This window comes from Molothrus ater, chromosome 2 (genome assembly GCF_012460135.2).
Source record: "Molothrus ater isolate BHLD 08-10-18 breed brown headed cowbird chromosome 2, BPBGC_Mater_1.1, whole genome shotgun sequence".
Taxonomy (NCBI): domain Eukaryota; kingdom Metazoa; phylum Chordata; class Aves; order Passeriformes; family Icteridae; genus Molothrus; species Molothrus ater.
Window position 1 is genome coordinate 73,250,551 of NC_050479.2, and position 17,517 is coordinate 73,268,067.

Sequence of the window (17,517 nt, forward strand, 5' to 3'; positions counted from 1 at the left end):
AAATGGTTTTAGAAAGCAAATTACCTGTAATCTTTATTTGAACAGGGAAATAAACATGTATTCAACTAATTTTGATGCTATAATTGTGTGTCACTACACAAAATTTCATACTTACACTTTAAAGTGCACCATTAATGGGTAAGTTCCATTTTCCCCCCAGAAATACATTCAATAGCTTAAAGAAGGAAAGAAAAATCCACAAAACAAGAAGTGTCAGAAAGAGGTTAAAAATAAGATTTATTTGCAAATAATTTTGACAATAAACTAGTATCTCTGAGCTGTGCATTTTGGGGACTACAATCAGTTCCTTTGTGTTCTGAGATTTCCATTTGCATGCAGTATGGGATACCTCTAGAATTCAAAATGAACTTCGAAGTGTCCTTTTTTTTGCCTTGCTGTGATGAGTTTATTCCACAGGCACACTGTAGGAGAGTCAAAGTCTTTGTAATGAGAAACTGTCACAGGAAACACACAATGAAACCACCTTGGCTTAGGAAGAAAACTCACTTGGGAGCTGTTCCACATTTGTTTAACACAGTGTTAAGCACTTCAAGATACCCACAAGAAGTACCTGGTGCTGTATGAAAAAAAACCCCAAATAATCCAATGGAAAAAAAAAATCAAAAACTTAAAACCAAACCAAAAACACAAGACAAGCCCAAAACTCAATAAATATCAACATCTACCCCTAAACTTTACAGGTATACTGAAACCTCATCTTTCTGATATACAAACGCACAACACATCTGGTCATGATCCAGTTCCCCCTCTTGGAAGCTGATGAGCTGTCTCATGTAAAAAACCCCAAAACCTCAAGATTTAATAGTAATAACTGTATATAAATGAGCTCAGGACAAAGGCAATACAAGGTGAGATTTACCTTAAGGTCTGACTGTGTGAGGGCAACCTCTCAGTCATGGTTAGTGTCACAGCAGCAGAAAAAGAAGACAGCAGCATCTTCGGAACATTTCTTCAACCTACACCCACCCTTCTCCCTAACCTTCCTCTCTCTGTCCTTCATAAAAGCCTGGAAATTTTAATTCTGAACTCTCCATTTGAATCAGATTACATCAGAATTGTATTCTGAAACCCCTACATGATCAAGTTTCGAGCAGACCACAATTAGTATACCTTGCATTAGAACAAAGTTGAAAGGTAACAGAAGGAAACAAGGCAACTAAGAGAGGAAATAGAAGAATCTAACTCACAACTATTTTCAATACAGTTCTAGAAAATATTCATTCTTATAATGAAGAGGAACTTTTTTTCCTCTTTACAAATCTCAAAATAATCCCAATATTTGACACTGGAAAAATATTTTTTCTCTCCTCCATACATATAATAATACAAGAAAAGATGTCCAGATGGCATTGTTACCAGTTCAAACCATTAATGAATGTACTATATCATCCAAATGTAAACAAACATGGTTGTTTATATATATATATATATAAATGCCCAAAAAATTAGAAGTTAGTAACTCCTGGTGATAACCAGTTCACATCAGTATTTATGCAAAGTTGGCAATAATAGCAGTCTTAGAAACATTAATTTTATTTGGGCTACTTTAGAAAGACTAAACCAATATTCAACTGGAAGTTCTTCATCATCATTGCAGACAAATCTCAACATGAGGGTTTCCCTACACCTTGTGGTGGTTCCCCTAGGTTCTGAGGAACCTAGGCCATTTTTATGAAACAAATAAACCTAGGGAAATAACCTAGGGAACACCTCCTAAATAACCTAGGTTCTGGGGAATCTAGGCCATTTTTATGAAACAAATCAACTTGGTCATTTCACATCAGCCATAACTGAAACAATCCTGTGAGCAAGGCCCAGAATCAAGCAATTTCTTCAAGCTGAACACCCTAGCTAACGTCAGACGGCCTCCTGCACAAGCTCAAAACTAAAAAGGAATAAAGATTTCAGAACAAATCTGATATTGACAAACATTGCCCTGTTCAATCCCAACTCAGCTATATTCAGAGAACAGTAAGAGTTTGTGATGGGTAAATTGTAATTCCACTGGGCATGTTCTCCCATTACACAGCTCCAAGGATTCATTCTTAGCCTGGTCTACTACAGTATTTGTGGTGTAGTCAAATTGTAAATATTACTGAGATTTACTGACATCTTATTTGGGCCAGGGTTAAGCTGCAGGTGCCAACATCCTGCATCAGCCTGTCCTGGTTTCACCTGGGAGAGAGCTCATTTTCATCCCAGTAGCTGGTACAGTGCTGCTTTGGATGTAGAATCAGAATAATGTTGATAACCCACTGGTGTTTTAATGTAAACACAGCTTAGCAACAACTCAGTCAAAGCCTTTTGAGATTCTCACCTCACCTCGTGGGGGTGCACAAAGCCAGGACTGCTGACCCCAAGTGACCAGTGGGAGGTCCTACACTCTATGGTGTCATGCTCAAAATATCAAATGGGGCAAAAGCTGGCTGGGGGTCACTGCCCAGAAACTGGCTGGGCATCAGTCATCAGGTGGTAGGCAATCGTGTTGTGCCTCACTAGTTTTATGTATTTTATTTGTCATCATTACTGTTGTTTTCCTTTCTGTTTCTGTCCTATTAAACTGTCTTTATCTCAACATATCAATGTTACTGTTTCCATCCAAGTCTATCCCCTCCATCCCATTTGGAAGGGGGGGATGGTTGGGCAGTGGTGGGGTGGAACTGAATGGCTGTGTGGCATTTAGCTGCCTACTGGGTTAAACTGTAACACAGCTCCTAGAACTCATGGGTTTAGCAGTATTTTCACAAGACAACATTTGCCATATCTCATTAAGACTCCAAAGTCTGGAAAATTCCTATCCTGATAATTTACTATTTGCTGAGGAAGTATCATACTTACTGAGAATTTTAACTAGTTCTGAGCACAACATCTTTAATGGCAACACTTCAAAAAGACCCCATGTAGTCCTACAAGTTCTTTTCTCTTACACATTCAGGTCTGACACCTAAAAATGCTCAGAGTTTGTTTTAGGAGAGTCCTGTACAAGTGATCCAGTTTTTAAATGTCATTAAATGTTTTGGCAGAATAATGTTTTATGAAATCTGTAATACACTTGCTAATGTTTATAATCCAATGATTACTTATAAGAAGTATTATTGCATTTTAAGCGTAAAAATATAAGAGGTTCTATAAAGAAAATTAAAATAGCATTAATCTAATATTGATAGTCATATAAAATAACTCACAATTATGTAAGTTTCCATATTTAATTACACATTTAAAAATAAGTTATAAAAATAATTAAGCTTCTTTAAAACCCCTAGGATATTTTCTTTTAGGAGTTTTTACTCATATCTACTGATTGTCTAGCATCAGCCACAGCTTCTGGTACTCGAACAGTCATATCATTCATTGATTTCTTCAAGCAGATTTGGCAGCCTAAACGTGATCTGTGGGGAAACAGGACATTATTGTTAGTTCTAGCCCAGCAATCTAACAGCATTTACCCCCTTACATCTCCAACACTCAGCCACCCCAAACAGACCATGAACTAGGAACAGCCACTCTTGCACAGGGCCTTAGTCCAGCACAGAGTGAATCACGTGCATCATCACAAGGATCTGTGTGGCAATAGCCAGGATTTATGGCCAGAAGAGAGCTCAGCACACTGGAAAGTCCCACAACTCAATACTTCCTGCTCACTGGACAATGCAGGATATGGGTGACCCTTCCCTTTTCAGTGGGTCACTAAGAGGTCAGTCCAGTGCAGGGAGTGATGCTTGATCTCCCAAGGGACATCTGGCACCTCTGAAGAGATAAAGGCAATGACTCCAAATGAAAGCCTCAGAAAAAACCAAGCCTAGCCCCTCCATCCAGAATTCAATGTTCTTAAACTAAAAAACTCAAGACTGGGTGTAAGCCAGAAAAGTAAGAGTGAAAAGACAAGAAACATAGGAAGAAGGATAAAACACTCAAGGCACCAGAGGAGATGTCGTCCTTCATTTCTATACCCATCATTCAGCACAAGAAAACCAGATGTTGCACACAGGCAATTAAAACCAGAAGATTTAATACTACAACAAAATTCTGCAGACATCACAAGCTACTTTTATTGCTGGGATAACTTTAATTCAATGTCCATGTGTCAGTATTTAAGTATAGAATACTAAAGACATCAGCAAGGATGGGCAATGTTCCGTAGCACCAGTCCCTGGCAAGACATTAACTAGCTGACAGCCTGTCTCAAGAATGTAGAGTTCCCAGTCTTTTATCCACCTCTCCATATGCATTTATCTGCACTTGCCTTCTAACTCCAAATGTCATTTCCTATTGCTCAAGAGCATAAAATCCTCTTGCTTGTTTTCACAGGCCGGTGACATTACCACAGCAAAGTAAACAACCCTTACTCTGCACTGTGTTTTCCTAGGTCTTTCACAAGGATGCTCACACTAATTAAAACCTAGCACCAATCACTTTTACATCATGCTGTTGATCACATACTTCTACCAGGCATCCTAATACTTCTTAATAAAAGACTGGGGGGGGGGGGGTGGGAGTTTGACCAATTACTTAGCCTTTACAGGGCCTTTGTTCTTATGCAGTTGCACCTCAAAATTTAGTAAACAATCTCTAGACCTAAGTAAACTGCATGAACTGCAAGATCTTTCTTCATCTCAGTGACTTATATCAATAAGCAATTTTTTATTTTTTTAATTATTATGAGTAATACTATATCTATGGACACATTAGTTTGAAAGAAGATCACAGAATATACCAGGACACCCTTTGCAAAGAAACCTTCCAGTACATGGACAGCCCATAAAACCTCTAGAGATAAAAGTCAAGTTTCTTTTGCATTATGTTATCTCTTTCTATTTTATGTTCACCTTCTACATCACCCATTGGCTCAGCACGTAGACGAAGTTCTCTGTTGCTGATAGGTTAGAAACAAAAGTATTTACCTACTTTTTGCAAGCTGTTTCTCATCTTATTTTTTGCTTTAGTATTTTAACTTTCCAGGGTTTGCACTCCCCCTATCTTACTACTTTCTACTGTTCCGCAGTTGATCAAAAGAATTTCATTTTAACCAATTAATCCTTCATTTTAAAAAACATGAACTTTCACGGCAGTTGCTGGCTGAAACATTCCCAAATACAGAGTCACTGACAAGAATAAGCTGCTATGCTCATACCTGTGACAGAACATAGAAGTACATCTCCATTACACAAATTTACATCAGCACAGGAGTCCAGGTAACCTGCAGCAAATACCAACCACTTAGAGCTCCACCTTTCAGAGGAGTTATCTTCCCATATAAATGGAAGGTCCCTGGCCATAGAAAGAACATGTGATGCTAGGAAAACCTAACAGAAGTACCAAACACCTTCAGAGGGTGTAAAACCTCATTTCATATGAAGAACTTAGAGGAGAAAATAGAAACACTTAAACAAAGAGCTCTGGTTTGCTACTGTTTTCCAATTCCTCAGGAAAATCTCCTTGCTTTAAACCTTTACTCAAAAGGTAGCCAAAGAAAAAAGGTTTTTATTAGATCATATGCCTCCAGAGCTATTCAGGAATTATTTTGGCCCTGAACCTAAAAATTACTCTTTTTATTATGGTAGGTGGCAGGCTTAATAGGCTTATGGATTTTTTTTCAAAACTGAAAATGGGTTTTTGTGAGACAGGAAAAATGATAAAACAAAAGAAGCTACAAGTTTCTCATAGCTTGACTTCTTTGCCCTTCCAACCTCACATAAATGCTAAAATTTGGCTTAAGTGAGAAAGTGTCATGTAGAAATGATGAGTTGAGGATTCCTTTTACTGATATAAGGAGACAGACAAGTTAATTCAGAGTACTTCTTTGCAGAGACAAACTCTATGCTATAAAGACCAGGTATAAAGCCTCTGACATCATTGGAAAGATTCTCAAAAACTTCAACAAGCAGTTCTGTTGAAACACGAAGGAATGGGCTTATGAAACCTCAAAAGGCACAGCTGCCTACTGTTTGTGTGAGCATGTTCTTTACCACAGTACCATGTACTTGTGCACCAGCAAGTACAACAGCCCACCAGGAATGGGTCTGTGATGAGGATTAACACCCTAACTACAAGATGTGTGATGGTGGGGGTGATGCAGAACAGAGGCTTACTTTGGAGCACGACTAGTCTAATCCTAATGCCTCTGAGCAGTCAGAGCACACTTCAGGATCAGTTTCTCCCAAAAGGGAATGTGGTTTGTGTGCACAAGGATCACTATGATAGGAGTCAAAGCATAACAAGTATGGACACTGACACATCTCTACACTGTTTGTCCTAGAGAAGGCTTGGAGGAAGGATCTTAGCAAACCTTGGTACATAAATACCACAGAGGCTGGACAAGGTGGGGTCTCCATCCTTGGATATATTCAAAAGTTGTCTGGATATGGTGCTGGGCATCGGATCTAGGTGGTCCTGCTTGAGCAGTGGGTTGGACCAGTTGACCTCAAGAGGTCTCCTCCAACCTCTATGTTCTGTGACTCTGAAAAGAAGATCTGACCAAAACCTAAAACACTGACACAAACACATTAATAAAATATATTAACTAGCTACAGACTAACAAGGGAGAGGAAATAGAAGGGCGGAGAAACAAGAGTAAGAAAATCCACACACAGGACAGCAGTGGCAAAGCTTTCATGGAAGGAGCTGGGTTTCCCATCATACTTTAGCACTAACATTTCTGCATCAGACCCCTCTGAAGACCTTTTCAGTCACAGGAACAATACTGACATCTTCTTAATACTAATTCAGACAAACAACGTTTAAACTTGGCAGTCCCATTTGTGTAACAAAATCCATCTATTCATTAAAAGCTGATTAAGGTGCTCCAAGAATATTGGATTGCCCCATCTGCAAACCTTTCTTCCCATTCTTTGAAGAAGTAATTTAGGGAAGTTTTATGGTGCCTTACGTTTCTGTGAGGCCATAAGCCAGGTCCAGCATGTCCATCTCTTCATCAGTAATTGCATCTAGTTTCTCAAATATGTGGTCTTCAAATATTAAATGACAAGTTGAACAGGCTAGCGTTCCTTCACAGGCACCTAAAGAAAAATAAATCAAGATAACAGAAAACCCAGTTTCAAATTGCAGCTGAATTTCAGAAGAAATACTACATGTGTTTCTTTCATACAAGAAGTCTCAGTTGATTAGCAAAATTAATGTTCTGTATATTCCCACATTCATATACCTACTCTGCATTCAACTATTAATAGCATTTCTACAGTTACTATAGCACTAAGATTTACTTAAATGCTAAGTAATCAGTTAAAAAATGCTATGTAATCAGTTAAAATACTTAACTAATTTCCTTTCCATTATTTAAAGAAAGAATAGCTTTCTACTATAAGAATGCAAAAGCAGACAATGCTGTCAATCAACACTACTTCATTTATTTCCAATACTGATCCTTCTTATCTCTCTCTTTCACAAGGTTTTCTCTAGAAGTTCAACAGCAGACACCTGCTACACAAAACCAATTCTTTAGAAGTACAGGGAGGAGGGATTTTATACTTATTTCCTCTCACTCACCACAACACTAAATGACAACAACAAAGGCAGTCAGGCTAGAGAGAGATGGCCTACATGGATTATGAAGTGCTCCAGTAGGAGTCAAGGACCTAACAAGTTGCTGGGCAGAGCAGCACAAGCACCAACTCCACCTACCTGCTACAGCAATTAGGACACCACAGCACAGTACAAGTTTGAACTGCAACAAACTTGTCTCTGTCACTGTATTGGTCTGTGTCTTGGGCTAGCACCAAGTTGAAAAAGAAATATGCAACTCAAGAAGAATGGGACAGCTAAATACTGTGGAGATTACAAACCTCAGGCTCTGATTTGAATTGATAGAAGAGAATCAGATAACACATTAGCCAATCTTCACTTTTTTACTTATTTCTAGGGAGAGCAGGACAAAATCTACTGTGACCACATCACCTTTGTAATCATGGAAATAAGAGAAGTAAGGCCGTATGTATAACCATTGCTATGAAAAGAAATAGTGGAACTCATCATTAGACCTTGAGAACCACACAGAAAGCACCATGCTGCTGCAGAACCAAAAGCATGTATTCAAGGTGAGCATGACACTGCAATACAACATTTGATTTTTAAATTATATCATGTCTTCAAATACACATGAAAAAGCAGAGCTTAATTAAAATGCCAAACATAAAATTTGTCCTATCAGCAGCTTAAGGATCATTTATGTTGGGGAAGTAAGGGAAGGGGTGAGGGGGGAAGGAAAGAACACTGACCAGTCTCTTTGAACAGTGGAAGGTCTTTCCACAAACATAAAGCCATAAAACTGGCAATAACAAATTGAGTACAGCTGAATCTTTCAAAAAATCTGTAAGCCTTTATAAAAAGATATATCTATTATTGTTAATGCACATGGGATGCCCCCTAGTGACAGAAGCAAATAAGCAGGATTACATTTTACTTTTCCTTTATTACTTTGTTCTTAAACACAGAACCTACATTTTTGCTACATTATTTCTCTGCCCTAGTACAATGTTTCATTAGCAAGCAGTTATTGAAATGGGAATATAATATATATATAATATATAATATTATAATTAAAGACTGTAACAGTATTCTGAATTTTCAGTTTGACTTCCTTTTATTGACAGCATTGCTTTTTGCCACTTTACCACAATGCTCTAACACAGCTGATATTGACAAGAGAACACTTACTGTAGAATGCAATAAACCTAAATGAGTAATAATTGATACATAAAGCCAGTTGCATTACAAATTTTTGAGAGTTTTTCTTCCCCAGATATATGCAACTCCAGACATAAAAGATATCTAAGATATTAAGTATAAAATTTTAAATCTTACCAAAGATTTTATCACTAGCAGTAAAATTTATCTGCACTTAACAAAAACACACATCAAATTTCAAACTGTGCTACAGTACTCTGCTGCCTTTTTTTTTCCTACCAATTGCTCCACATTATGCATTCAGTTCTGAAAATTGTACTACCACTTTCTGCTTTAGGTCTGTTCATTTTTCAGCTCATGTTCATATAAATACCTTCCCAAGGTATTTAATTGCAATTACCTAATACCTTTGAGCAATGTGGTCTTGTGGTTTGAGCAACAAGGGCAGGTGGAAGATGAACATGGCAGGGGGGTTTGGAACTGAACAATCTTCAAGGTCCCTTCAAGCCCAAACCATCCTACGAGTCTAACTATGGAAAGTGCAAAATTCTGCAGAAATAGAGAAAAGTTGTAACTTCCTCCTGTTTTGATTTTAAACAGAACTTGTACCAAGTTAGAATTCAACAAGGTCTCCTTTACCCCAGTTCTTTAATAAGAATTAAACTCCTTGCTCTTCCCTGCTAACTCACACAGATTCAGCTGTTTCTTTCTCTTTGCACTCCTCTGCTACAGATATGGAGGTTCTACAAAAAGCCTGATAATAAATTGAGACAGTCTGGCACTACAGAAGTAACCAGACACTGTTAGAAATACACCAGCTCTGTGTTGCCTGCAGAACAGAACCTTTGAGCTCAGGAGAGGTCTGCAGGTGGCAAGTTTCAGACTCCACTTTGACGGCACTCTGGGCATAGTCCCCTCTTTCGTACTCAAGCCCAGATCACCCCAAATATTTTTTAAAACTTGAACCGAAATATTCTATGCACCTGCAGGAGGAAAAAAAGGGGAGAAAACCCAAGTGAAGTACAGCTAGGTTTTATATATAAAATCTTCATTTACAGTGGGACTCATGATGTTGAGGGTCTTTTGCAATCTAAATTGTACTGTAAATATTTATGCATAAAGAGAAACAATTCCTAGACACTGAAAAAAATACTCAGTGAATCTACTTACCAAAACCATCTATGTCTAGATTATTGTCAACAACAACATCCAGCAGTGAATCCCCAGGTTTTCCCTTGGCTGTCAGTTTGTCACCATCTCGGTTTATGAAGTGAACAGTTATTTTATCTTCTGAGCTGAAAAATAAAATTATATAATACAATTAAAGAATGCTAGAATCTTTAGCACTTTGGAATTGATTGACTACTTCTAAAATAATAGTTGATACTACTACTATCAACTCCAAGAAAAGAGAAATCTAAGTTATTGGCTTTTAAAAGCTTTAACATGTACAGGCTTTTACTGTTGTACATTGAACAAAGACCATGAAAAATAAAAAAAAAACAACCTTGGTGTTTGTTTTGTCACTACAAGACATATGGGATCCAGATGTTTTGCCTTTCACCAAAGACAGACAGTTTATTTTAGGCACAATATTTGTATTTTTAACAAATAAATGAGCTTCTTTTGAATGTTTCTCTCACCACCTTTCTGTAAACTCTTGCTTTGGATTTATGAATTTTCTGTTGTTCTCATAATTATAATTTAAAATAAATTCTAAATTTTGCCATTGCTGCTTAGAGTTTTAGATAGTTTGCTTTATTAATTCCAAAATTTAATTCTTCTCTCTTCCCACAAATGGCAATAGTCCAATAACATTCTGCTGTTTCTAGGCACAGATTCTCTGAGGAGTTCATCTTGTAAATATTAATTCTAGTGAAGTACAAAGTTTTTATGCTGGTTTCAAGGAAAGAAGGTTTGCATTTTTTTGCCTTTTCTTTCCAGACAACTGTTTATTTAATACAAAATTCAGTCTGCTCAAAAATGTCTTAGGATTAGAGCATTTAACATGAAAAAAAATTTTTTTTTGCATTCCATATTATTTTATTTCACACACAAATTATAGGAAAGCTTTAAATATACTAATAACAAACAGTACGTTCAATTTTAAATAGATTATTTTCTTTCCTACAGTAAGTAAGCAAAACAAAAACTTGTTGGATAGACAGTGAAGAAATCTACCAAGAGATGACTGATAAGAATAGAACAACTAAAAAGCCAATTCAAAAATTTATGTTTCCATGTGAAATCCATGTTTAAGAACCACACGTTTCATATTACCCATAGTCTTCTTAACTGTGGGACTTGAGTGATTTATGACATAAGACAAAAATCAAGTCACCCCCTGGAAAACTCTAACCTGTATATCTGAATATTAAAGAAAAATTTTGAAAATGGCCATGCTAAAAAAATCAGTGAACGAATTTTTTTTTGTAACTGGCTGTAAAATAATGTGGTTTTAGCAATCTGAGTCCTGGCTTGTTATGAAACAACAACAAATGTTTGTTGCTATAGACTTCATGCACTTCCCACAACTCTTAAGTTCCATTGGCACCAGCGTGCTCTGTGATTATTTATTATGATGTCATGTTCAATTCTGTCACAGACATCTTTATGAAAAATCCTTTCCTTAGGATTTTTTCTCCTGAGAAGCTGAGAGACCGCAGGAACAAAATGTAACCAATGGTTATCTGCTGCTGTGGAATGCAACAGGTGCATCTGTGATTGGTCTCATGCCATTGTTTCTAATTAATGGCCAATCACAGTCAGCTTTGTTACTATCCTTTGTTACTCATTCCTCTTTTTTTTCTATTCTTAGCTAGCCTTCTGATGAAATCCTTTCTTCTATTCTTTTAGTATAGTTTTAATATATATATCATAAAATAATAAATCAAGCCTTCTGAAACACAGAGTCAGATCCTCATCTCTTCCCTCATCATTGGACCCCTGCAAACACAGTCACACAATTCTTCTCCTATCATCCCTCAGTCCACCCTCCAGAAGGCAGCCACAAGCTACTATTAACTATAAATTCATTCTAAAACTATAACTGATAATGAAAGGTTGACCTTCTGACCTGCAGAATGCAATTGAAGCATGTACTATAAAAAAAACTCAGAAATTTTAAAGACACATCTTTACAAAATATGATTTATGTTGCACAGTCACCTGTGATATCCAAGGATCACCAGCAAACCATTCTGTGGGGGTTTAAGAAAGCACTCTGCTTTTCATTTTGTTCCTCGGCTATGTTAACACCTCCCACAGCAGAACCAAGGAGACAAGCACCCACTTAGACAAACTAGTACAAAATTCACCGCCTCCTCTGGGAGTTTAACACAGATGGGTTTAGACTGCATCTGGAAAGGTACAGATCCACATTCTGAGAGCCTAAGCTAACGTCTGACAGTGTCATTCTAAACTGCCTCAAAAAGCCCTTCCAGTCCTCAAAGTACACTCTCCTTTGCTGAAATATTTCTGTCAACATGACAACAACGCTGACAGGAGACACAATGCAATATGTACTTGCATTTCTGGGTATGCTCTGCCAAGGTATAGACATGGCAAGTACTAAATATTTATTCCAATATCCTAAACATATGCTTTATTCTAGGATTAGGCACTCACAAGTACCATGGACCAAACAGTGAGATGTCTGGGCATCCATTAGATCCCTGCAACTTCTGTAAATGACAAGTGAACTCCCTGCCAGTTTTCAAAACACACTTGAAACTGTCTTCACTTGAATCTGATAAAACATCACGGCGCCAGAAGAGGAACAGTCCCGCCGTGCTCCTTTGTTCCTCATCTCTCCAGCGCTCACACTGTCCTGCAGTAACCTCCGTTTGGGAATGCACTGGCTGAAAGCCAAGGTCAATAACCCCACAGATGTCAGAACCAGCAGAGTCAGATCTGACCCTTGGATGAAATTTACACCAGCTTACAATGGCTGTGTTACTGCAACTTTATGCTGCAATGGCACAATCTGGGTTTCATGATCAGATTAACCAATCTCTTTACAGTATAAAAATGTGGGTTTGGGTGATCCCCACTCCAAATCACCTTGCCATTATCCTTACACCAGTATTACAAGTCAACTCCTTTTGCTCACGTGGATGAAAATCAACCACAAAAACAAAGACTCAACTGGACCAGAAAACAAAACTGACAAAAGTGCCACTGCCCACAGCAAAAAAAGAAGCAGCAGTGGGATCCCCTTGTCAATAGGGGCAATCTGGTATCTGCTTCAGCCAGCTGGGACCTGCACTGTGGCTGTGCGTGCCTCGTGGTGTGGCATGCAGCAAGGGGACAGATAGAAACCACTGGGTCACTGACTTTTGGTAAAAACTGACACAGACCTTAATCTTTTGACAGGACCTAATCCCCCCTGATTTATAACTGAAACTAAAACTTATTTATTTGTGTAAAGTTTGATATAGACTTCTTAAGTCTTTCAGTAGATCTGGTTTTTTGCTATAGCCACCTTCTATCGCTCTTCACTTAGCCAAAATATTCAAAACATCTCTGGTGCTTTACTTGGTGAAAATACTTTCAGAAGTGCGCGTATGCAATAATCAGACTAGTCAGACAATCAAAACATACACTGAGCCAATCTTCTCAATGACTGGGGGATACCATTAAAAATATAAAAATCTCACCCACATGAAACAATATTTAGGCTTTACAAATTTCAAGTAACATGGGGTTGTCCACTCAGACATAGTTTGCATCAAGATAAACAACTATTCAAATACCCACATGCTGGGAACCAGTCACAGGCAATCAACACGAAACATGAGCCAGGTCCATGCAAGTATGAACAGCCTCAGGATTATCAGGAAAAACACAATTTATTTTGTGTCATCCACATGAAGCATAAATATCCCAATCCATGCTCAGATAAACGCTTTTCACCAGATGTAAAATACAATTAATTTCTTCACATGTTTGCCACAGTCCTATCAACATTTTCTATCAAGCTTGACAAGGATACCCTAAATCAGGCATACTACAAAGGCACAGAGGAGCACCAGAGAGCTGTAAATGCTGTTTGTTGTTCCTCTCGTGCAAATAATAGTAAATACTGCAAAAGTCTCAAGAACTACTTCTTACCCCTTAAAAGAATTAGCCTTTTGAATCTTCAGCTATTAATTCCAAGTCATGAATCACTTCTTACATTCCTCCAAACAAAACATAACTTTAATCTGGTATTGCACATGGTAAAACCAGCTCTGTTATTCTTAGATCTTTTAATAAACAGCAAATCCAAGAGCCCTAATTGCCTGAGGAGTTCCATTAATTAAACTATTATACAGGCCTCAATCAACAGAAGTTGTAAATCTGAACTAATCTTTAAAGCATGCAATTATTATGCTGTGGACCAAAAACATTGCACAGATAACTGGACTGGTATAAAAAGAATTCTGAAATAACTACTGTTCACCATGAAAAGGAAGGATAAGGACAAAAAAGGAGCAAGAGAAAGGAGGAAATGTAAATGAAAACATAATGCCTGATGCTCCACTGAAACCCATGGAAACCTCTGCTCACAGGAACCACCCCAGGTAATGTTTTGTATAGTGATGTCTTCATCCTCTAGACAAAAATATAGCTAATTTCACCCATCCAAACAATGATGTATGTTTTTTACTGAAATAACACTGGTGGATTATAAAAAGGTCAGGAACTGGGTCTCAAATATGGTGCCCAGAGAAAGTAACTCATGCATAAATGGAGGAAACAATAATATACAAGAACTTTCCTTTTCTCCCAACTCACTCAGCCAGGTTATGACACTGAGTATATAAACAACATTGGAAACACTTGTTGGCATAAGCTTTTTTTGCTGGTGTGCTTGCAAAATGAATGTAAATAAATGCCATTCTGTATTCAGCCTGTTTGTGAAAGACATGAGGGGATTACAGGTCTTACATTACTATTATGTAAGTAAATTCCTTCCCTTTATAGGCTTCTTTTTTCAATTACTTTAATACCTTTTAAAAAAACTTGTCAACATGTCACATCTTTAATTTTTGTAATTAAAAACTGCAAATTAGGGACCTCAAAATCAACTGATCACCAGTAGGATCCCTCAGAGAGGAGATCTGACTAGTGACTTATTCATCTCATATGGTAGTCCTAGGCTAGAAAAGTTAAGTCTCTCTCTCTCTCCACATTAAAAGTATCTGCTGCAACAAAGTCAAAGATCGCCTGCAAAAGAGTTCAAAAGCAAACTATTGAGACAGCTTTGATGTCGAGGGTACTTAATCTCAATCTTCTGGAAACATGCCAGGCTACACCCCTGATGCTGGGCTGCTGATTGTGAGTCCTGTTCCAAGTCTAGGAAACTTCTCTGGCAACCAAGTACATCAGGTTTTAAAACTTCTGCTTTTTAAATACTGAAAGTTAGCTGTAGACCTGACTGATCTTTGAATATACAAACAACAAGTCAGAAGGTGGTGCATAAACAATCTGTGACTACCTGTAATAAGCATCAAAACTACAGCTGTGGACTGTGTAATATTACGTGCCCACAGATGTAATGCATTCTGAAATACCTAATCATACATACCGGTGGGGAGACGAGAAGTTCTGCACCTTTAGATCGGACCACAGAATCAATTAGGTTGGAAAAGACCTCTGAGATCATCAAGCTATCACCAGATATGACCACGTCACCTAAATCATGGCACTAAGTGTCACATACCATCCTTCCACGAAGAAAGATGCAGAAGTGCTCTTCAGCACAGAAACCAAAGGCAGAAGACACTCTAAGTATTAGGATTGCTCAGATATGTGCTGCACTTCTACACAAGCCCAGTCAGACTTTCACAAGAAAAAAAAAAATCATAACAAAACCAAACAACAGAAAAAAAGAAAAACGAGTGCAACTTCAGTAAGGTCATAACCTCTCAGAAAACCAGTGTAAGCACCAGGCAGGCTGGTTTAGTGTTCCATAACGTTACAGCCATGTCAGCGTGGTTCCAGGTCACACCGACCCCGAGCCTCACCCGCGCCGGGGCCGGTGCGGGGCCTCGCCGGAGCCCACCCGCAGCGCGGGCACAGCCCTGCGGGGCACAGCTCGGTGGAGGGGCCCCGAGAGCGCTTCGGTGCCACCGCCAAGCACCCGGAGAGGGGCGGAGGGGCCGGGGCACGGCGCGAAGGTCATCCCGCGCCGGCCCGTGCCACAGGCAGCCGCTGGCCCCGGCTGCCCGCAGCTCCGAGACCCGGCCGGGCTCCTCCGGGCAGCCGCGCCGGGGAGCCCGCCCGGATCTCACGGCCGTGACCCCCTTACCTGAGCACCGCCCGAGCAGACAGGCTGAACGGCCGCGCTGCTCTCCCGGCTGCGGCAGCGCCGCTGCAGCCCGACCTCGGCCCGGCTGCCGGCGAGGTGGAGGAGAAGAGCCAGCGGCGGGAGGAAGCGGCGGCGGCCCGGAAGAGCCGCACCGGCCCCGGGGCGGCCATGGCGGCGGGACAGGAACGCTGAGCTCGGCGGCGGCGGGGCGGGGGCAAAGTCCCGCCGCTTACGCCCGTAGCGCGCGCGGCGGCGATTCTCGCAGCCGTTTACGCAGCACGCGGCCCGCCCCCGCCCCGGCGTGACCGCGGGGTTACGCAAAGTGCGCGGCGGCGCGCGGAGGGGCGGGGCCGGCGCGAGGCCCCACCCCCCGGTGACCTCAGGTGCCCTCGTGCCGTCCCTCACAGTCCCTGACCGCCCCCGCCTCAAATCCTGACTCTCCCCTTCCCGGGAGAGCGGAGACATGGAGCCCAACATATGCTGACCCTCTGCCCTGCTGGGTCCGCGACGGGTTTCTTGTCACAGCAAGGACTCGGCGCTGATACGCGCTGGAGTCACCCAAAGGGTCATCGCTACTTCTCAAATGCTCCTTTGGGAGGCCCGGCCCGTGAGGGAGTGGGCTCCAGCTCCAGGCTGAGCAAGTGGTCGATGCTACTTGGAACTGCCCTGAAGTAGCTTATAATAATGTGGAACTCCCGGGGAAATGGAGCTGGCAGCTGAGGAGTCTCAGCTGGCCGCCTCTGCTGTCCAGGCAGGACCATGGAGAAGTTCCCAGTTCCTCATTGTGTTTCTTATGACAGGGGATCCAACCTCTAAACACAGGCATCAGCAAATGTCCATTTGCAGCAGTGCTGCTGTCAGAGGGTCTAGCAGGGGGTGAACATTCATGGTACATGGCTCAAGTACCAATATGTGCCACAGGAAATTTTGAAACTTCCTGAGCAATCACAAACTGCACATGCAGGCACAACTTGTCTCTGATCTTTGATCAGATGATTGTGTAGATACCCTTCATTCTACCACACCCTGACTGAAGAGTTCTGAGTGAATAAGGAGGAAATACAACAATTACTTTGAAATAGTTCTTTCAAATGGGAATGGAAATGAATGGGGAAAAGGAGGAGGGAATGATACCTCTGATACACTTGAGGCTGCAAAGATTATTCTTGATGCCTTATAATTTTGCTACATCAGAATAAGATTGAAGAGGGAGATAATATACTGTATAACTTGAACTTCTGTGTTTTATTTAAGGAGAATAGTAGGTCCTGGTGGAAATGTCCTGCTGCAATTTTCAAGAGCCTCCAAACTGTCTGTCCATAAACCAAGTGATCCATAAACCATACTGATCTCATTTTCATTTGGTTTCACTCTTTTGTACTACAAAAAAATGTGGCTGTGGATAATGCAGTTTATTTCAATGCTGTTGTGAGATGCAAAGCTGTGTTTCGTGTCAGGTACAAACATGGGAAGTGTGTACTTGCAAATGCGAAATGTGTGGACATCGACAATGGGATAGTTGCGAATTCTAATAATAACAGATGAAAACAAAGCATGGAAAA

General features: G+C 40.0%; 1 protein-coding gene across 1 annotated transcript; it reads right to left on the reverse strand.

Annotated features, from left to right (window-relative positions):
- Nucleotides 1–213: 213 nt before the first annotated feature.
- On the reverse strand, nucleotides 214–16,184 carry FDX1 (ferredoxin 1). Its single transcript, XM_036404126.2, has 4 exons — nucleotides 15,956–16,184; nucleotides 9,832–9,956; nucleotides 6,908–7,037; nucleotides 214–3,410 (listed from the first exon to the last, which is right to left on the reverse strand). Exons 1-4 carry the CDS (start codon nucleotides 16,123–16,125, stop codon nucleotides 3,296–3,298), a joined length of 540 nt encoding a protein of 179 aa, XP_036260019.1. The 5' UTR covers nucleotides 16,126–16,184; the 3' UTR covers nucleotides 214–3,295.
- Nucleotides 16,185–17,517: the final 1,333 nt, after the last annotated feature.